Raw genomic sequence first — 22,793 nt, 5'->3', positions numbered from 1 at the left:
TTGTTTGTTTTTTTCAAATTATTAGAAGTCAGACAAAAGACTGAAATGATATTGAAATAGAAATTCATCATTTTTTCAACATTTTTAAAAGTCTAGCATAATTTCAATAGAATTTCTGGTAAAATAGAGATTTTTCTATAAGTTCTTGAAAGTTGGATAAATTTTGAAATGTCTCAAAATAGAATTCCAAGTTTTGAGGTGCATTCTCTGTCAGAAAATCATTGAATTTTTTTCCTAAATAGTCAAAAAATGACCTAGCACGATCCTCGATTTTGCAGTTTCCCAAAACGCGAGCCAATAATTTAATCTCGTTTTAAAAACTACTTGTAAATATAGCCAAACAACATTGCATGCAGAATATTGCGCCGTAAATACGTAAAAGGTAGGCAATTTTATTAACGTGGAAACGAATCCCTTTCAGTTAACGATTTCGCCCAGGTTTAAGGCAGAAATTACTCACTTCTGTTCATATAGACTAGACCTTTGCACTATTACATACGAAGAAGGAGTACACTTTAGTAAACGTGGAACACGAATATTCATTAATATACAAATCTAGAGAGAGGGTCGACGAAGATTTATACGATCAAAAATTATCGTCAAAGGATTTGAAAATTTGGTTAGGTTAAAATGGTTAAAAGTACTTCGTTTTCGTGCATGCTCCTGAGACAAGATACTCGTACAAACAGCAGAATACAGGAGGCAGGTACAGTGGCGTATGGGTTAAATTCCAGCATAAAGTTAACCATACAATGCAAATAGGTATAGTAATATCTACCTACATAGTACTAAAAGACACTACAACACCCATGGGTGCGAAAACGAATGCGAATCGTTTGACTTACTGTAAGTTTTGAGCTGTGAAATGATATAGGGTAGTTCTTCTTGGAGATGGTTCTGTTGTATCTGTTGCTGTTGCTGCTGCTGCTGTTGTTGTTGTTGTTGCTGCTGCTGCTGCTGCGGTTGCTGCTGTTGCGGTTGCTGTTGATGGGTCAGCGTTGGCGATTGTTTACGCGGTAGCTGTGCTATTATCTGCGGTCTCCCGGGATTGGTTAACATTAGACGGGCTCGTTTCGAAGATGGCGGATGAGGAACTCGTAACGACGGGAAAACCGACGCATAATAGCTGCAAAATGTGCGAGTAAAAATTTCATTTAAACATAACACATCTTCGGTTCTTCGGAGATCGACTCGGCTAACGTGTTTTTCGCTCATCGAACTGTTGTTGTGGCCAATCCCAATCGGTCTCGCCGAAATTTTATCAGCGATGACAGCGTGGCTTTAAAAAAAACCAAACTGAAAACTTATCTCTTGACATCGCTCGTCTCTAAAAGACCGAAAAAAGAAAACAATTATCCCCTTTTTTTTCTCGCTACAGAAGCGATGAGAAAAGAAAAAAAAATGAAATAAAATAACGTCGTCTATAGTAAGAGGAGGAAAATTTTCATTGTTAAGTGTTGCGAAATGACAGTGCCGCTTGTCCGAAACATGACGGATGGGACTAAATCCTTTTCACTCCACTGCGCTCCTTTTCCACCAAAAACCTCGGTACACCGCACACCGTTTCTTCTTTAAATAAGTTATAAATATGTATGATTTATTTAACCGCTGCTGCGCTGCGGTGAAAATCCCTTCCCCCTCCCGGCCAGGTCCCCCTCGCTGCTCGTTGAGTTGATAAAAAGTAGGCGAGTCTCGATGTTGTCAAACACATAATATTATCTTTTTTCCAAGCGCCACCTTTTTAACGCGCTAATCTAATAAAACGAGGCGAGACGTTGATTTTGAGTGACACGCGAAACTGTAATAAAATGTCGTCGAAAGTATAATATGTATACTTACATTGTATCGTGTACTACTGGTGGGAAAAAAATCCGAGCTTGTATTTACCATGTAAGCTTTCGGTTAACAGGATTGTGTGTTGTGAAACTGCTACTTATAGTGTACCGCACTTTTTCTTCGTGAGGCACGTTTTACACGATGAAATCGAGAGCTGGGTGTTTTATAAGCTGAATTGTGAAAAAAGTACCAGAGAACTTTGATCAAATCTAGCTTAAACCTCCATTTTGAGATGAAAGTTACTCAGAAACATTTTTGGTTGGGGTAGGTCCCTCTGAAGAAGAGATGCAGGTCCCAAAAGAGAGAGCATTTTTGAAAAATGCTGCTTTTTTTACCGACTTGTGTTTAGAAAAGTGGAGAACTGTATTTGTTGCGATTCGTTCGCGAATGATTTATCAAAAATTGAGTAAATGAATCGATTCATTCGCGAACGAGTCACTTATACGGATCGATTAGTTCGCGAATGATTCATCAAAAATTGAGTAAATGAATCGACCATTCGTTCGAAAACGAGTCACTAAAAATTATTCTATTTGATCGTGAATGATGCACCAAAAATTGAGTAAATGAATCGATTCGTTCGCGAACGAGTCATACGAATAAATTCGTTCGCGAATGATTTATCAAAAATTGAGTGAATGAATCGATTCGTTCGCGAATGATTCACTAAAAATTATTCCGTTTGATCGTGAATGATGCACCAAAAATTGAGTAAATGAATCGATTCATTCACAAACGAGTCACTTACACGAATCAATTCGTTCGCGAATAATTTATCAACAATTGAGTAAATGAATCGATTCGTTCGTGAATGATTCGCCAAAAATGGAGTGAATGAATCGATTAGTTCGCGAATGATTCATCAAAAATTGAGTAAATGAATCGACCATTCGTTCGAAAACGAGTCACTAAAAATTATTCTATTTGATCGTGAATGATGCACCAAAAATTGAGTACATGAATCGATTCGTTCGCGAATGATTCACTAAAAATTATTCTATTTGATCGTGAATGATGCACCAAAAATTGAGTAAACGAATCGATTCATTCACGAACAAGTCTCTGTTACGAATCAATTCGTTCGCGAATGACTTATCAACAATTGAGTAAATGAATCGATTCGTTCGTGAATGATTCACCAAAAATTGAGTGAATGAATCGACTAGTTCGCGAATGATTCATCAAAAATTGAGTGAATGAATCGATTCGTTCGCGAACGATTTAATTATACGAATGAATTCGTTCGCGAATGATTCACTAAAAATTATTCAATTCGTTCGCGAATGATTCAGCACAAATTGAGTAAATGAATCGATTCGTTCGCGAACGAGTTACTAATACAAATCGATTCGTTCGCGAATGATTTATCAAAAATTGAGTAAATGAATCAATTCGTTCGTGAATGATTCACTAAAAATCATTCAATTTGTTCGTGAATGATGTACCAAAAATTGAGTAAATGAATCGATTCGTTCACGAATGATTCAGTAAAAGTCATTCAATTCGTTCGCGAATGATTCATCAAAAATTGAGTAAAGGAATCGATTCGTTCGCGAATGATTCAGCAAAAATTGAGTAAATGAATCGATTCGTTCACGAATGATTCAGTAAAAGTCATTCAATGCGTTCGCGAATGATTCATCAAAAATTGAGTAAATGAATCGATTCGTTCGCGAACGAGTCACTTATATGAATCGATTCGTTCGCGAACGAGTCACTTACACGAATGGATTCGTTCGCGAATAATTCACTAAAAATTATTCAATTCGTTCGTGAATGATGCCCCAAAAATTGAGTAAATGAATCGATTCGTTCGCGAACGAGTCACTTATACAAATCGATTCGTTCGCGAATGATTCACTAAAAATTATTCAATCCGTTCGTGATTGATGCACCAAAAATTGAGTAAATGAATCAACCCGTTCACGAATGACTCACTAAAAATTATTCAATTCGTTCGCGTGATTCACTATGCTTAAAAACAGATCAATTCCTAAACAATAGTTTCACAAAAACCAAATCAATCGTACATTAATTGATTCGTTTGCGAATGATCCACCAAGAAATCAATTAATTTATTTACTTGATCCCTAATCGTTCGTAAATGATTCGATTCGATTGTACTAGTAAACCGATCAATTGATGTAAAAATGGTTTTTCAAGAAATTAATCAATTCGTTCGTAAAAGATTGGGTAAGTTGATCATTTAATGATTTGTCATTAATTGTTTTCCATTATTATTTTATTTATTAATTTCCTGATATTTAAAATTAATTTTCTAAAATTATTTGTACTTTCTGTTCATTTTTTCTCTCTTTGTATATTATAGAATTATTACAGTTTTCTGTTCACTGGCATCATGTGTAGGATTTTCTTTTTGCAATTAGCTTTTTAATGTTTATTTAATACCTACTCATTCTATTTTACGATAATTTCACAATTTTACCGAATTTCCAGGCAATTTTGTAGAACATTTGCTTCCTGGTTTTAAATCGATTACCGAAATATACAATTTTGCAATCGATTCTAATTTTATTGAATAAATTACTAGACAATAATTTGAAGATCGACGTTTCTGATCAAATTTTCACTTGAAACTTACAATTCCATTAATTTCGTTGAATTTGTTTGCAGAGGTTTCATTTTCAGAATTTTAGATTTTATTTTCAGCTTTTGATTTAATTTTTTGGAATTTCCATTCTCAAGTTTTAAATTCATTTTCATGGGTGTCACTTTCGAAATTTTGAATTTTATTTTCAGTTTTTCATTCAGTCTTCTGAATTTTCAATTTCATTTCCAGTTTTTGTTTCGATTTTGCAGTGTTTTAGATTTTATTTGTAGTTTTTCATTCAGTTTTCTATTTCATTTCCAGGTTTTAATTTCATTTTTTATTGGAATCATTTTCACTCTCAGTTTTTAAAAAATCATTTTTAGAGGTTCAATTTTCGGAGTTTTGGATTTTACTTTCGATTTTTCATTATTTTAAGAGTTTTCATTTTCAGTTTTTGAATTTTTATTTTCAGAGGGTTCACTTTCAGAGTTTCGGATTTTACTTTCAGTTTATCATTCAATTTTCAAAAATTTCGAGTTTTCGATTTTATTTTACAGTTTCTGCATCGTTAGTTTCGGAGCTTCAGATTTTACTTTCAGTAAGTAATCATTTAATTTTCTGAATTCTCGATTTTATTTTCGGGTTTTGATTTTCATTTTTTGGAATATTCATTATCAGCTTTCAAATTAATTTTCAGAGGTCTCAGTACTTTACGAGTTTTAGGCTTTTATTTTCAATTTTTCATTCAATTTTCTGGATTTTCAATTTAATTTCCAGGTTTTGATTTGATTTTTCAATTTTTTTTTTTTATTATTATTTTTTTTTAATATTTTGTTTAAACAGTCACAAGGTATTAGATACATAAGTGACTTGATATCAGTAAATATACATCATTGTTTTCTTTTAGAGTTTTTATATTGAGTTCTAGAATTTATTTCAGAGGTTTCACGTTCACAGTTTTAGATTTTACTTTCAGTAATCCATTAATTTTCGGTATTTTCAATTTCATTTTTCAGTTTTTAATTTAATTTTAAAGATTCTTAAGCAAATATTTAATGATTTTAAATTTATTTTCAGAATTTTCAATTTAATTTCCTGGTTTTGATTACATTTTTAGAGTTTCATTTCCTGATTGTGAATTTATTTTCAGATGTTTCACTTTCAGAGTTTTAGATTTCAATTTTCAATTTTTCATTCGATTTTCTGAATTTTTCATATTTTCATTTTTTGAATTTTGATTTTGTTTTTTGGAATTTTCACTATCGAGTTTTCAGATTCATTTTCAGAGGTTTCACTTTCGAAGTTTCTGAATTACTGATTTCCAATTTTTCATTCAATTTTCTAAAGTTTTCATATTTTCATTTCCAAGTTTTGATTTCATTTTTCAGTTTTTGATTTTGTTTTTTGGCATTTTCATTTTCCGTTTTTAGATTATAATTTTCAGAGGTTTCACTTTCGGAGATTCCAAATGACTAATTTTCAGTTTTTTCATTTAATTTTCTGAATTTTCAATTTCATTTTCAGTTTTAATTTCATTTTTTGGAATTTTCATTCTCAGTTTTTAAATTTATTTTTAGAGGTTTCATTTTCGGAGTTTTAGATTTCATTTTTAGTTGTTCAATTAATTTTCGGAATTTTCCATTTTTATTTTGAGTTCTTCATAAATTTAATTTTAAAATGTTTAGTGTTTTTAGAATTATCATTTTTATGTTTAGCTTTTGGTTTTATTTTCAGTATTTGAATATTTTTTCAATTTATCCAAGTTTTTATATGAAAATCAGGCAAATTAAGTATTACACCAAAAATTAATGAATATTTTTCCATTACACGGATCAAGTAAGTAGATATATTTCTCACAAAGCATTACCAGGAAATCTACGATATCTTTCAATATAATTATACAACGCCGAATACGCCGACATCTTATTCTTCATCACCGAAAGTAACACCGGAGTAACATTCTGAGCATGAGTTTTATCACTTCGAGGCTGAGTTTTCGTGTAATTTTCAAACACCGTCGCTGGATCAACGTATTCGATCTTCGTATTATGAACCAGACATTCGATACAATGAGTAAACGGCACGATATCCCTCACAATTGCAGACTCGTTTCCTTTCTGTCTCCTTTTCGTAATTTTACGAGCATTTTCATTCAAATTCTGAGTAGCGCCGACAATAATTTGAGCCAGATTGCAAAACGGTATCCGGTAACTGTGTTCGAAATAAGCAACGATATGTTTCCAGTCAACAAGCCACGGATGGAGTTGATCTTCGGGTATATTTTCAATAGTACGGAAAAACCAAATCAATTTCGATACTCGAGGAAGATTTTTAATAATTGTAATCATTTTACTCGTACTATTTCTCGCCTCTGGGTTTGATTTCAAGTCTGTTTTATTTTGCAACTCCGGGTTTGATGTGAAGTCGGTTGCATTTTGCACCTCCCGGTTTGATTTCAAGTCCAAACCGCGTGATATATTTGTAACAGGTACGAACTTCCCTTTAAAAAACGTTACATTCCAACCGTAAATATCGAATAAAATATCATCGACTAGCTTTCTAGGATTATCCGCGAATATTTTCCTTTCTTTTTCGTATTCTTCGCAGATGGTCTTATTACACTGGGTTTGTGAAATTGCATCATCGTCCATAGGACTAGCTTCGATGAAGTATCTATTGTAGAACGATATGGATTCTCTGATGTCGACTTTACAATTATCAGCCCGACGTTTGCACTCGGCTTTCCACTGAAACTCGTGCAATTCGAGTTCGTGTTTTTTAGCTAAATCTTCGACATACGCGTTCCTACTTGAAAGATGGTAATAGTCCATGGTAGAGGGTGTGGTTGAAATAGGATCATTATTCGAGGAGCAGTCTGTAGATGAGGTGTGATTTTCCTCAACGATGTCATCACCATTCACTATTATAACAAAGGTATTTAAAAAGATCAACGTTGTCGTGATGAAGGTTTGAAAAATCATTTTTACACTTTGATGTTACAAAAGCGACCTAGGAGATAGAGAAATATAGGTCGAATGATTTTTGCCCCCCATTTTATCATCTTTAATCTATACGTGATTATAACTACTAAGTCGATATGAAGAATTACGTAATTATGATTTTGATTACAACTCGAATTTTTACAGTCATAATCTAAATGGAAAATTTATGAACTTACTGTACAATCTTGGCTTATTAGAGGTGGTAAGAGGAATTTTTAGCAAATTTCAGTGATCACAAGTGATAAAACACTCAATTTTCTCATTTATTTTCCATTTCTCATTTTCTTCCTTTCATTAACTCAATAGATGACATTGCAAACACCTTAGCTAGATCCTTTGCAAAAGCTTCTGCAACTATCTCTTATAGCTCTGCTTTCCAAACACTAAAAGCACAAATAGAATCCACCCCTTTAGACTTTTCATCTCAAAATCTAGAACCATACAACTCTCTTTTTTCTCTTGAAGAGCTAAATCATTGTCTAAACTACAACATTAAAGATTCACCTCCTGGACCTGATGAACTTCACCCTCACATGTTAAAGTACCTTTCAGAAACTGGAAAAGAAGACTTATTTACTTCAGTTATACAACAAAATTTGCACTTCTGATTCCTTCCCAAAATTGTGGAAAACTGCAACAATCATTCCAATATTAAAACCTGATAAAAACCCAAATCTGGCATCTAGTTATCATCCAATCTCCTAAACTTCAGTTTCTTGCAAGATACTTGAAAAAATGGTTATTAAACGTCTTAATTGGTATATTGATTCCTCAAACTCTCTTGGCATTTATCATAGTGGTTTCAGAAAGAAAAGATCTACCCTAAACCACGTCTTTAGTCTCCAAAAAGAAATTAGTTCGGCCTTCCAGAATAAAGAAAGTGTTCTTTCAGTCTTCTTTGATCTCGAAAAGGCATTTGATAAAGCCTGGCGTTATAAAATTCTCCAGAAATTACATTCCATTGGAATTAGAGGACATTTGGCCTACTCTATTCAGAATTTCTTAACAAACCGTATCTACTTTTAGAGTGAGAGTTAACAATACATACTCAGAATTTTTTGAAATTGAAAATGGACTCCCACAAGGTTCAGTTCTTAGCACAGTTTTATTTATACTTTTGATTGATGATATTTCCAATGTTGTTTCTAGACCCATTTCTCTGAGAATCTTCGCTGATGATACAAACATTTCCTTTCGTTCAAATAATATTCAACTAGCTCTTCAAGTAATCCAAGAAACCCTTGAAAAAATTGAATCATGGGCAGATTCTAATGGTCTAACCTGAAAATTGATAATAATTCAAGAAGTATTAGACCATTATTTTCTATTTGAATGTTTTTTTTTCAATTTTCACTTTTCACTTTTGACTTGTTTAATTAAATACCTACCATTTGTCAAACAAAATAATTTAGGTAAAAATAAAATAATTCAGCCCGAGCGAAGCAAGGGCCAAAGCTTCTGAACATTTTATGATTCAAAAAGTAGAAATCAACTATTTTTATAGAGAAAAATTACAAGAAACAAAAAATGAAAAATGCATTATGAAATTGAAAATTCAAGAGGAACTTTTTTGAAAAATCCTTGCTATTACACAGAAATTGTCAAAATCCCTGCTATTTCCCTGCTTCCTTGCTACCTCCAGTGAACTCCTTGCTATTTACTTGTTTTTTGTTTTCCTTGCCAGTAGACACCCTAAACCTTTCGGGTCTTGTTATTTTCACATTCATCGAACTCGTGACCGAACGATTTGCATGTAAAAGCGAGGAATCTCGTTCTATTTTGTTCGTCCGATCCTTTTCCAGTGTTATGATGATGATATGATTGATTGATGAAGAGTACGTGATATTAAAATAAATTAGTAATTACAAAGCTGATCAGAGCCAATTGACTTTAAATAAAATTGAATAAAAGTATTAATTAACAGTTCTGCATTGTTTGAATTTTGAAATATGTAGTATCAGATACTTATTTACATTTTTGTAAGTAATTTTTCATCTTTCAATTTAAAATTGTTTTTTGTCTAATTCACATGCTTAATTTTTTTTTAATACTTAGTTATAGTTTTAGGAATTTCTTATTCGTTTCAACGTTTTTTCATGCATTTCTGGACAATTTTTTTCATATTTAATTTTTTCTCAATTTTTAAAAAAATTTAATACTTTTTTCTGAGTATACATATTTACAACATTTCAACTCGTTTTCAACACTTTTCCCTGCATTTTTTGCACATTTTATTCAACTTTAGGCTATATACTTTTAATGATGTTGATGCTTTTTTTGAGTACCTATGTAGCTGTTTAACAGTCTTTGGAAAATTTCATTCATAATTTCATCAATTTTTGCTACTTTACAGTAATTTTGATGCTTTTTGAAGGAGTTTGCTTCTTTTTAAAGCTTTTTTGTGTATCATCGATATTTCACTGCTTTTTTCTGATTTTCAATGATTTTAAACCATAAGTACTTTTTATCATTTAATTGATTCCAAGTGTTCTTTGTTTCAATTCAGTTTTTTCACGATCAATTTCGTTTCCAGAATTTTATATCCATGTTTTTCATTTTGTTTTCTCAATTTTGTATCTTGCTTTTGGCTCACAATTAATTTTTTTTGTAGTTTCGATTAATTTTTTCACGATCAATTTTGATTCTAAGATACATATTGAGCAGTAAGGTGCACCGGGGGAAGTTGGAATTCGGGGTAAGTTAGAAAACTTGCTCTAGCGCCTAGAGGTTTATATCTGGCGAAGTGCCACTGAAGGTGACTTGAGGGTACTACCCCTACTTCATCACGGCATAAAAATTTTCGCGATTCAGTTTCATTTTAGATGTCTTTGGTTCAATTGTATTTTGTTGTTGTTTTGAACTTATTTTGAATTTGGTCTAAAATACAGACTTTCTATTTCTTAGTTTTTCGCATATAGCGGACGAACCGTGCGTCCTAGTGAAAATCTGATGAGAATGATCTCAAAGAGAATTAAATTCTCTACAATTTTGTTTATATGCAATTTTTCTAGGACGCTCGGTTTGTGATCTACGCCTCTGCAAAGTTTAGCCTGTTCTGACTTCCCCCAATTGGGGTAAGTCAGGACAGTTTATATTTTATTCCACTGAGCGAAAGCTACTGTGTCAATCGCGCTCAAATTTTTACCATAGGTTAAGAACCCTTATGGGAACCTACATAATAAATTTGAACCATATTGGTTCATTAGAAGGGGAGTAACAGCTGGTCAAAGTTGAAATTGCGAAAAATCATTCTGACTTGCCCCGGTGCACCTTATGTTTTTGTTTTTACATTTTATTTTCTTAAAGTTGTTTCCTGATTTTGGTTTTTGATTAGGCCTAAGTTTTTTTTCAAAATTGATTTCATTTTTAGAATTTCGAGTGTTTGGTTTTCCATTTCGTTTTATTATGTTCAATTTTGGGTTTTCAACTCTCAATGTTTTTGTTTTTGTTTTTTTGTTGTCCATTTCCATTTGTAAGTACATTTGATGTTCTCATTTTCAATTGTTTGTTTTCAGTTTCATTTTTGCAATTTTTTAATGTTTTTTTTTCTTACATTTTTTTATACAGGGCATCATATAATTGCCAGTTTCGAGGGGTTATAGTCTGGATTTGATTTGAAAGATTGATTTCTTTGATGAATTTAAGAATGTTTTCCATCTGTTTAATGTTGTCAGGAATTGTAAGCTCAAGGTCTGAAATGTTCAAGGATTAGCGTTTTGTTTTGAGGGAGGGGCAATAAAATAGAAGGTGTCGAGTGGAGATTATTTCAGAGTTACAGAATTGACAGGTGGGTTTAGGTGCTTCAGTGTACAAATGGTTATGGGTTAATTTTGTGTGACCAATTCTGAGGCGAGTGATTATAATTTCTTCTGATCAATTTAGGTGATGAAGGTGTTTCCAAGGAAGGATTTTTTGGGTGGTAAGTATAGTTATTGTTTTGGTTTTCAAATTTGGTAATTGCAGTTTTTTTGTTTTTTACTTTTATTTTTCATTATTAATTCATTATTTTTTTTTTGTTTTTATTCAGGTACCTACATATTATGTTTTCTGGTTTCATTTCACCATTTTTTCTTGTAGTATTCATTCATTTAAAAAAATGTTTAAATAATGAAATTTTGTTTTTTTAGGCTCAAGCCAAAAATTTTGAATTTTAAATGTTTCATAACAAAATATCATCATGTACACATCATTAGGAAGATTTTGAAACAAAAATGAGCAAAATCAGTCCAATGAAAGAGGCTTGCCATCTGGAATAATATTTTTTGAAATTCTTTTCATTGTATAAATATATTAAGGTAGATAATGTAAGATGATACTTCTAAGGGAATGACCCTTTGTATATGTGGCGTATGGGTTGCGTTACATGCGCCTTAATATTACGTAGCATTTAGCGGCATTTTTACCTACGCCAATTGCGTGATGCGCGCGCCGCTCGGACTGGTTGCCGAGCCGCGTATGTAGCTAGCTACGTTACTTTTGTACCGATGTACATTTCAATACGTTTTTATCTCTCTCTCGCGTTGTACCTATTTTTATCTACTTGTATCGTGTGAATAAATAGTTGAATTTTCACGTCCGTGTATGCTTAATTTATCCAAAGTCAAACTTGTTAGAATGGGATCTAAAATACCCAAAGTGGTGACCTTTGACGCGTTTTTTATTAATACGTAGCCGTTTTTTAAGGCAGACGACTACTTTACACGTATCCTGATATTTTTGGAGGTAGTTTCAACTGATTTTTTGGCTGTTTTTCGCATATTTCCAGTACTTTGTCTCGGAGGTATTCAGGTGGTAGATTGTCATCTGTTCCTGCCAAAATCTTCGTAAGTACCAGTTTTAAGCATTCCAGTGCATTTTTCTACTATTCTGGTGCTGTTTTTGGTCATTTCAAGCCAAAATGACCAATCCAGAAGACAATAAAAGTGACACGGATAAAGAGCAGCCTGCACCACATGGTGTGAATGCTGTCCATAGGGTTGATCGGATCGAATTACCAGCATTTAATGGCACAAATATCCGTCTATGGTGGCGTCAGGTAGAGCTCCGATTGGGTCTAGGTAGTTTTAAAAATGAAAAGACCAAATTCGATGCCGTTGCAGGTTCGCTACCTTATGACATAGCTACCAACGTGCAAGAGATAATATTCGATCCGCCATCCGATAATCCGTTCACTAAATTGCGCGATCGCATTTACGAAGTGTACGAACCATCCGATACTGAGCAAATTAATCGCCTGCTTGAAGGATGTTAACTTGGCGATAAAAAACCATCCGTTTTGCTGGCAGAGATGCGCGTTCTCGCTAAAGGTAGAGTCACCAATGACACATTGTCAGAGCTGTTCAAACGCAGATTACCTGAGCCAGTTCAGCTCGTTTTGGCTGCCGGAAGCGTCACTGATCCAGATAAAATGGCACAGGCCGCGGATGCCGCCATCCAATACGTTCGTACACCAATTGTAGCAGCAGTAGAAAAGGTAGGCGCAACTAGTGCATCGAGCTCCGCAGCAGTTGACCAGAATTCGTTGCTAGGTCAGATCTCTGCACTTACGAAAGCTGTCAATACACTCGTAAACGAAGGTAGAGAGCACCGATCGCGTTCACGTAACCGCAGTGATTCCCAAAATGGACGTTCGCGATCCAGGAAGCGTTCTCAGACACCTAGAAATCCGAACTACTGCTGGTACCATAATTGTTGGGCTGAAAAAGCGAAAAAGTGCGTCGGCAGCTGCCAGTGGCCTAAGCAGACGGAAAACAAGTAGCCGCGCTCCAGAATGCGGCCTATGGTGCGCCGGCATTGCGATCTCGCCGCCTGTTCATCCGAGATAAAGGTACAAACACCAAGTACCTCGTTGATTGCGGCGCTGAAGTGTCAGTTATTCCAGCATGTCCTGCGGATCGTCGTCATAAATCTGGCACCAATTTATATGCAGCAAATGGCACACCTATTCGCACTTACGGCACTCGCCTACTTCGATTATCTCTCGGATTGCGACGTGACTTCGTTTGGCCATTTATCGTGGCAGATGTTGACAGGCCTATAATTGGAGCTGATTTCCTGTCAGAATTTCACCTGCTACCGGATATGCGGCTCGCTAAGCTCATAGATGGATCTACCTTGCTGTCTGTAGGTTGCATTATCGAGTCAATTGACATTGGCACCACAGCAGTGAGCACTATCGATCACAGCTCCGAGTTCGCCAAGGTGCTGGCTGATTTTCCAGCGTTAACGCGGCCAAATCGAAAGCGTGAAGACGGTGTAGCGCATTCTACGAAGCACGTCATCGAAACCGAAGGACCTCCTGTCACAGCTCGAGCTCGTCGCCTCCCACCAGAGAAATTCAGAGCAGCTAAACTCGCATTCGAAGAGATGCTGCGCTCTGGTGACGCTAGGCCCTCCAAGAGTCCTTGGGCATCGCCTCTCCACGTAGCGGACAAGCGTGGCGTGGAACGTTGGCGAATGTGCGGTGATTATCGAGCATTAAATGCAGCAACTCGCGCGGACAAGTACCCTGTCCCAAATATCCAGGATTTCAACGTCACGCTCCATGGAGCCAAAGTGTTCACCAAACTGGATATTACGCGCGCCTATTACCACATTCCAATGGCAGCAGGAGATATTGAGAAGACAGCTGTAATTACGCCATTCGGATTATTTGAATTTCCGTTCATGCCGTTTGGCCTGAAGAATGCTGCGCAAACGTTCCAGCGTTTTATGGACGGATTGCTGAGAGGCTTACCATTCGCATACGTCTACATTGACGACGTTTTGATCGCCTCAAATTCCATAGAGGAACATCGCGAGCACGTACGTCAAGTGCTGGAACGCCTATCTCAAGCTGGACTCACCCTCAGTGCCGGAAAATGCGTCTATGCGCAGAGTAGCATTGAGTTTCTCGGATACAATGTTGACGAAGCTGGTATTCGTCCATCTCCGAGCAGAGTTGAGCCCATTGTCAACTATCCGAAGCCAAGCGATGTATCCGGTCTCAGACGTTTTATAGGAATGCTGGGTTTTTACCGACGTTGCCTGCCAAACATCGCGGATGTTCAGCGCCGTGTCCAAGCTATCATCTGTACCAACAAGAAGAATGATAAGACACCTCTTGTTTGGACCGAGGACGCGGAGCGCGCATTCGAAGAGCTCAAGCAGTGTTTGAAAGATGCTGTAATGCTTCATCATCCTGACAGCTCATTACCAATCATCCTGTCTACAGATGCATCCAGCACAGCTATTGGAGCAGTTCTGTCACAGCAACGGGAAGATGTCCTCGAACCACTAGCGTTTTTCTCAAGGAAGCTGTCACCTGCTGAGACACGTTATTGCACATACGATCGCGAGCTGTTAGCGATTTATGCAGCTGTGCGCCACTTCCGGAGTCATCTTGAAGGCAGAGAATTCGCGATCTATACGGATCATAAGCCAATAGTGTTCGCATTCAAGCAGAAATCTGAAAAAGCGCCACCTAGACGCGCTAGGCAGCTTGACTACATTGGTCAGTTCACTACAGACATCCGTTACGTTGAGGGAGCCGCCAACATCCCTGCTGATGCGCTCTCGCGAATCGAAGCGATCAGTGTTGAGGCAGAAATCAACTACAGTGAACTGGCACGCGAACAACTTGTTGACACAGAGATCCAGCAGCTGTTGAGTAGCGATTTGAGTCTCAAACTCCAGCCCAAGAAGCTGCCAGAGAGTACCTCAACGATCCTGTGTGACACATCCGGTACCAAACCCAGACCACTCGTTCCAGCGAAATTCAGGCGAGCAGTTTTCAACAGTGTGCACAACTTAGCGCATCCTGGCGCAAATTCGTCAGCGAAACTCATCAGTGCGCGTTTTGTGTGGCCTGGAATTCAAAAGGACTGCCGGCAGTGGGCAAAACAATGCGTTCCCTGCCAAAAAGCCAAAGTTTCGCGACACACTCGTTCTCCACTTGGCAATTTCGAAAAGGTGCCTCGTTTCAACCATATACATGTGGATATCGTCGGCCCTTTGCCTCCTTCTCGCGGTAAGGAATACCTCCTGACAGTGATTGATCGCACATCACTCTGGCCGGAGGCATATCCTCTCAGCCAAATCACCGCAGAAGCTGTTGGAGAATCGATTGCACGCGAGTGGGTTCCAAGATTCGGAGTACCAGCGACCATCACCACCGACCAAGGCCGTCAGTTTGAATCCGACTTATTCGGGAAGATGTCATCTGTACTAGGCTCAAATCGCATACGTACGACAGCCTACCACCCTCAAGCCAACGGAAAGGTAGAAAGGTGGCACAGAACTCTCAAGGCTGCGGTGATGGCGCATCAAACCACTGCTTGGATGGAAGTTTTGCCAGCAGTGCTACTTGGTCTCCGTTCAACAATCAACAGCGAACTCAAAGTGTCTCCAGCTCAGCTCACACTAGGTGCAGAACTCCGTTTACCAGGAGATTTTATCGCAGACGCACCTGAGCTGAAAAATGCGCCGGAATTCGTGAAGAGTCTCCAATCCGCATTGCGAAACGTTGGACAGTCATTCAGACGACACGGAGATTCGCCTGTCTTTGTGCCAAAAGCGTTGGACAGTTGCACACACGTTTTCCTGCGTGTTGAGACACTGAGAGCTTCACTCATACCACCGTACACAGGACCGCATCGCGTAATTCGTCGCAAAGATAAAGCGATTGAGGTAGAGGTCAACGGTAAAGCTGTTTTGGTATCGGTAGATCGTGTAAAACCGGCATACTTGGCGCCAGTAGAAGACATCAATCAAAGGAGTCAGATCGAGCATCCCGCGAAGCCAGAGCCTATGAAGCAGCCTGAAGACGAAAAGCAGCGTCCGAAGAGAAAAGTGCGTTTCCAGGGCGTCTATACGCGGTAGAAGTCATCAATTTTGCGATAATTAATTCAAAAAAACGTGTATTCTAGTCATATTTTTTTTAAATTTTAATTGTGTATTTTTAATCTTGTTTTTTCAATTTTTTTTACAATTTTTTAATTTTTTACTTTTGTGTGTTTTTATTGTACATATTTTACTGTTTTTACTTATTTTTCTCGCGAGTCCCTCGCTTAGGGGGGAGCCATGTGGCGTATGGGTTGCGTTACATGCGCCTTAATATTACGTAGCATTTAGCGGCATTTTTACCTACGCCAATTGCGTGATGCGCGCGCCGCTCGGACTGGTTGCCGAGCCGCGTATGTAGCTAGCTACGTTACTTTTGTACCGATGTACATTTCAATACGTTTTTATCTCTCTCTCGCGTTGTACCTATTTTTATCTACTTGTATCGTGTGAATAAATAGTTGAATTTTCACGTCCGTGTATGCTTAATTTATCCAAAGTCAAACTTGTTAGAATGGGATCTAAAATACCCAAAGTATACACTGTTTGCAAGTACATAATATTATTATTATCATCATCTATATAATTACTGTACTCATAAAAACATTACATCACTTCTACAAACTACCGCCACATTAAACTTAATAAAAACACTTGAAACTAAAAATGAAGATATCTATGTCATTGTACTTTAACTGAGGGCTGGAGCTCTCAAAAAATATTAGTACACATTATGACATTAACATGACAATTCCACAAGCTTCTCATGGCAGACCACACCTATGTTTCCCAATGGAAAAGGGTTAAACTTCTCATCTTCTGTCAGTGTGTTAAGGCATATCCCAGCCTAACATATGCCCCTCAATGGGGTTACTCAGCCAGCAAAGTTTCCCAGTAGAGGAAAGCACGATACATTAGACCTTAATAGGGCCCACTGACATAATTGCCCTATATGTGACTACTCTCTACCCCCCTGGTTTCATCTGTATGAAACATTGGACCACGTTAAATTCACAAATTTTGCCCACATTGCGAGTGTGCACACACAGAACGATGATCTTCAGCCAATTGAGCCACCAGTCTCGGATTAGAAAATTGAAAGGTCAGTGAGCTTAACCAGCATGAAGATCCACATTAAGTATACTGCACACATGCGACAACAAATACCTTAAGCAACACTGTCATAGTCAAATTTTTGTTTCAGCCCCCTTCCCCCCTCCCAGAAATAAAGCCGAAGGATGTTCCATTGCAGGTCAACATGAGAAGCTGATGGAATTGTATGTTAATATTGTGTACTGGTTCTTTTTGAGAGCTCTGGTCCTTGGTTAAAATATTTTTATTTTAGTATTAAATGTTATTATTTATGTAATTTTGCAATAGTTTGTGCTTGTTGTACATAAATAACAATGTGTTGTAATATTTTAATGTAGGTAATCATGCATATTTTGTGAAGTGAATGGTAGTATATCTTGTCAATTAACCATAGGCGAGCTAAGTGACAGATCAAATAATTACTTGCAAACAGAGTGTACAAAATTTCATCACTGTTTGATGTTTTTTAAAGTTGTTTTTTGTATGATTTTTTATAAAATTTAACAAAAATTTCATCATCTTTTGTCAATATTCACTAATTTTTAAATCGGATTTCATGTTTTTATGTCATTTTAATTTATGTTTTCCATACTTTTTTATTCAATTTTTGTTAAATGTTGCTGAAATTTGTGATTTTCTCAAACTCTTGAACTTGAGTTAATTATATCAACTGAATAAAATGATTTTTTTCTATTCTTATACAGACACTGGACCTGCTTACTTTGCTTTATAATTCATAAGACATCCAACTGCAGGCTGAGGGGAACGGAAGCAATAAAAAAAGAAAAAAGAAAATTTGTAACACCAATTTATCCCGCTGGGTACTCTTCACAGCGCTGCAATCTAAAAATTGCAAATGGCAACTAACGAACTTCTAAAAAGTAAGAATAAATGTTGGAAGTTGGAGTACTTTTTTCTCATTGCAATACACTTGAAGTCATGTTATTTATTTTTGAAGCGATAATTAAAGTGAAAAAAAGTAAGTAGGTAACACTTCTTATTTCTGATTGACAACAGGACTTTTGTTTAATAATTTTAGCAAAAACAAGACTTTTCTGACAGTTTTGGAAAATAATCAATTTTAATTTAGCAATTCTTAAATGTTTTAGCTATGGCATAAAAGTCAACATTTCTTGGCAATTATTCCAGCAATATTTTGACTTTTTGACATTCATTTTTTTTTTTTTTTTTTGACAAGAAAAGGACTAGGTAGGTACGTATTTTGATAGAAAACCAGTCTTTTATTCTGCAATTTTGTAGAAAAACAAACACTTTTTTGACTACGTATTTAAAAAAAAATAAACATCCGTGTTGGTAATTACAAAAGGGACTATTTGGGCACATAGAAGGGTCATTTTCAACAAAGATAAAATTTAAAGTACGAGAATTATCAAGTTTTTTTGAACTGCTCGACAATTCATTCTCAATATTTAACAGTTTTTTAGATGTTCTTATATTTTGTTGCTTTTTATTACAAAAAAAATATGTTGAGTATAGTATTTTAGTGATATGTAAACTAAGAACATTTCCAATTACATGTTCTAAAAACGTTAAATTGGAAGAACATGCGCTGGAGTATGATAATAATTGACAATCTTGAGAAAATAAGTAAAAGATTGTGTGATTCATTGCCCGTTTGATTCAGAAACTACTTTTTTGAGAGCTAAATATTAAGTACCTATGGATTAATAAATTTTTAAGATTTCTATAAGTATAAGCATTAACCTTTAATATTTTAATTTTGAAAATAAGTTAGTCAGTATGCAGCCTACATCACTGCATGTAGGTAAGTATTACATATTTATTATATTTCAGTTACACTGCTTAAGTGCTTACATAATATGTAATTATAATTTTTGAATGTTTCATTACTGTTATTATTTTGATATTACATTTTAGTTAAGGAATCACTTTCATATAGTTTAGTTAAATGTTTTAGTTACGGCAAAAAAACATTTTTTTTTTGTTGAGAATTACAGCAATTTTGACACCCAATTTTTTTTTGACAAAAAGGGAATCTATTCAGCAATTATGTAGAAAAACAAGACATTTCCAAAAATTTTGGAAAATAAAACTAGTTAATTTACTAAAGGGACTATCTTGGCACTAGAAATGCACGAAAAAATTTAAATTTAGAGGTAATTGTGCGTGTGATGATTTGAACAAAATCAATGGAGCTGAGAATCAAAACTCACATTTGCCACCATAAACGATTTTGAGAAAAACGCGAAAAACTGAGTTAGTAGTGTTGCCAGTTGAAAAAACTTATAATACCAAAATGAATCATTAGATAGCGCTACTAGCACACGATTCCGTGTGTTGGCTGATTTTCACCTAGCTCCCTTCTGCTTTAATATCCAGACAAAGAATGGCAAATGTGAGTTTTGACTCCAAGATTTGCGATCAAATTTTTTTTTACTGTTTTAATTACGACGATAGGGAAAAGTTTGATAACAAGCTGAATTTTGGTACTCGGGGGTTTTTTGATACGCTGAACACGAATTTGGAGTGTCCAGGTGAATCCGGTGTACGCTTCCCCCTTTTTTGTGGACCTTAAGCCCCCAAATTTGTTTTTTTGCGTTCAAGTCCGAAAACATGTAATTTTATGCAAAATTTATGTTTTTTGGGTCGCAGAATACGGATTTGACAATATTTTTTTTGTAGGGGTGGGGGATGAGGGGGTGAGGGGGGCGAGGAATTCAAAATTTGACTATAATGATGTGTGATATGTCGAAATGTATGTTTTTGAGGGTGTAGATCACGAATTTGACAATATTTTTTTCGTAGGGGTCAATGGTGGGGGCTGAGGGGTGAAAATGGTTAAAAATTCAAAATTTGACTATAATGATGTCTGATATGTCGAAATGTATGTTTTCGAGGTTGTAGATCGCGAATTTGACAATATTTTTTTCGTAAGGGTTGCTGGTGGGGGATGAAGAGGGTGAAAAATTCAAAATTTGACCATAATGATGTGTGATATGTCGAAATGTATGTTTTTGAAGGTGTAGATCACGAATTTGACAATATTTTTTTCGTAGGGGTGAATTGTGGGGGATGAAGGGGGTGAAAAATTCAAAATTTGACCATAATGATGTGTGATATGTCAAAATGTATGTTTTTGAAGGTGTAGAAAAGGTGAAGGGTGGGGAATGGAGAATTTTCTATTGGAGAGCCGTCAAAGTCCCTGGAAGAAAAACTTTGTAACATTTAAACAAAATTCACCATGATTTTTCACTATAATTGACTGTTGTGGTCGCCGGGGCATTCGGGGGCAAAAATGGCAAATGACATCTTGAAATACACCATCTTCAGTACTAGCCCCTGGGATTTCCCGTGCATCTACGTGCAAAAATTTGTTCTATTCCTATATGTAGCAGAGTAGGCAAAACACGGAGTTTTAACGTAAATTAAACCTCTATAATGACTTTATAGCAACTAAAATCGAGTAAATTGATGAAAATGACTCACTTTCAGTTGAATTATTCATACTTGGTACATTTCGACATATCACACATCATTATAGTGAAATTTAGAATTGTTCACCGTTTTCACCCCCTTCATCCCCCACAATTCATCCCAACGAAAAAAATATTGTCAAATTCGTGATCTACACCCTCAAAAACATACATTTCGACATATCACACATCATTATGGTCAAATTTTGAATTTTTCACCCCCTTCATCCCCCACAATTCACCCTTACGAAAAAAATATTGTCAAATTCGTGATCTACAACCACGAAAACATACATTTCGACATATCACACATCATTATAGTCAAATTTTGAATTTTTAACCATTTTCACCCCTCAGCCCCCACCATTGACCCCTACGAAAAAAATATTGTCAAATTCGTGATCTACACCCTCAAAAACATACATTTCGACATATCACACATCATTATAGTCAAATTTTGAATTTCTCGCCCCCCTCACCCCCTCATCCCCCACCCCTACAAAAAAAATATTGTCAAATCCGTATTCTGCGACCCAAAAAACATAAATTTTGCATAAAATTACATGTTTTCGGACTTGAACGCAAAAAAACAAATTTGGGGGCTTAAGGTCCACAAAAAAGGGGGAAGCGTACACCGGATTCACCTGGACACCTCAAATTCGTGTTCAGAGCGTATCAAAAAACCCCCGTGTACCAAAATTCAGCTTGTTATCAAACTTTTCCCTATGGAATTTTGCAAACAAAACTAAGTTTTGATTCCAACCCTTGGTTTTGAAAGTGAATTTCACACCAAAATGACTTTGATCCAAAAAAACCGAATATGTCACATTATAGAGTGTAAAACGGTATATCCAAATCTGCCATAAAACAGAATTTTTTTTTTTTGGCAAATGTGAGTTTTGATTCTCAGCTCCTCATATTGAATTAGTTTTAGAACAATTATGCAAAGGCCCGATTCATTGATTATGGACGATTGTAAATAATCCACAATTATTAATCGGGTATACTTAATCAATTATAATTGTAAAGATTACACCTTGACATTTTACTGATTTCGATGTGTTTACAGGGCAACATCCCAATTTTTGACAAAATACTAAAAAATATGTAGTAAGTATAAATTATTTCAATGTTCCTTAAAAATGTGGTTTGCCATTGACGCGACGACATGTTGAAGATATCCAGAACCTGCAATATGGCGAGGGAAACTGCAGTAAGTAATTAAGTACTAGTATAATTGTCATGTTTTTGATAGTCACGGAATAGGTATAAATGGTGACTACATAAACCAGACAACCGCCATCGATGACAAATTACCAGTGAGCTATGATAGAGTTTGTATTTATGGAAGTGACTACACCAAAGAATGTCAAAGGAGTTATTATCTTTTTGAAAACATGAGTTTTGCACACAGTGGAGGTAAGTAAGTTTAATACGTCATCAATCAATACAAATAAGAATAGTTTAATAAACAATCTACATACCAAATTTGATTCATAGTAAGTATAATGTTTTTTGCTGATAATTTTCATTGGTTCATTTACTTACATATTATAACATTATCCTGCATGTTATGGAATACTACAATTCTTTTGTCAAAATTGAAGAAAAAATAATCAAGTAAGTAATTATCAGTTTTTAAATGTTTTAGCTTTTGCTGAAAAGCAAAAATTTCTTGGCATTCCTTGCAAAAAAGCACGAGTAACACTTCTTGACAGTTTTGGCAAAAGATCAGACTTATTACCAAAAACCGAGCTTTATTGACAATCTTGGTTGAAAACAGGACTTTTGAGTCAATTTTTGCAATACATAGAACTCTTGTTCGTCAACTTTTGGCGAAAAACAAGACTTTTCTGGAGGTTTAGGAAAATAACACGACTTCTGGGATAATTTAGGCAAAAAACGCGACTTTTTCAAATTTGAAGAAAAAGTTGGCAATTTTTCAAATGTTTTCGCTGTATGGCAAAAAAGCAAAACTTTCTTGACAATTCCAGCAATTTTGACATATTTTTTATTTTTTAGATGGTGAAAAAAGTC

The 22,793-nt window shown here is 35.6% G+C and overlaps 1 protein-coding gene across 2 annotated transcripts in view; it reads right to left on the bottom strand.

Moving 5' to 3' along the window:
- LOC135845062 (RNA-binding Raly-like protein) overlaps positions 1–22,793 on the bottom strand; it is a 196,293-nt gene that overhangs the window by 11,776 nt on the left and 161,724 nt on the right. For both annotated transcript variants that reach the window (XM_065363526.1, XM_065363527.1), the window contains one exon: positions 846–1,126. In XM_065363526.1, the coding sequence (XP_065219598.1) occupies positions 846–1,126 (281 nt within the window). The remainder of the gene's footprint in view (positions 1–845; positions 1,127–22,793) is intronic.

Source organism: Planococcus citri, chromosome 4 (genome assembly GCF_950023065.1).
Source record: "Planococcus citri chromosome 4, ihPlaCitr1.1, whole genome shotgun sequence".
NCBI lineage: Eukaryota > Metazoa > Arthropoda > Insecta > Hemiptera > Pseudococcidae > Planococcus > Planococcus citri.
Note: the sequence above shows the minus strand (reverse complement) of the source record. Positions and strands in the feature narration are given on the sequence as shown.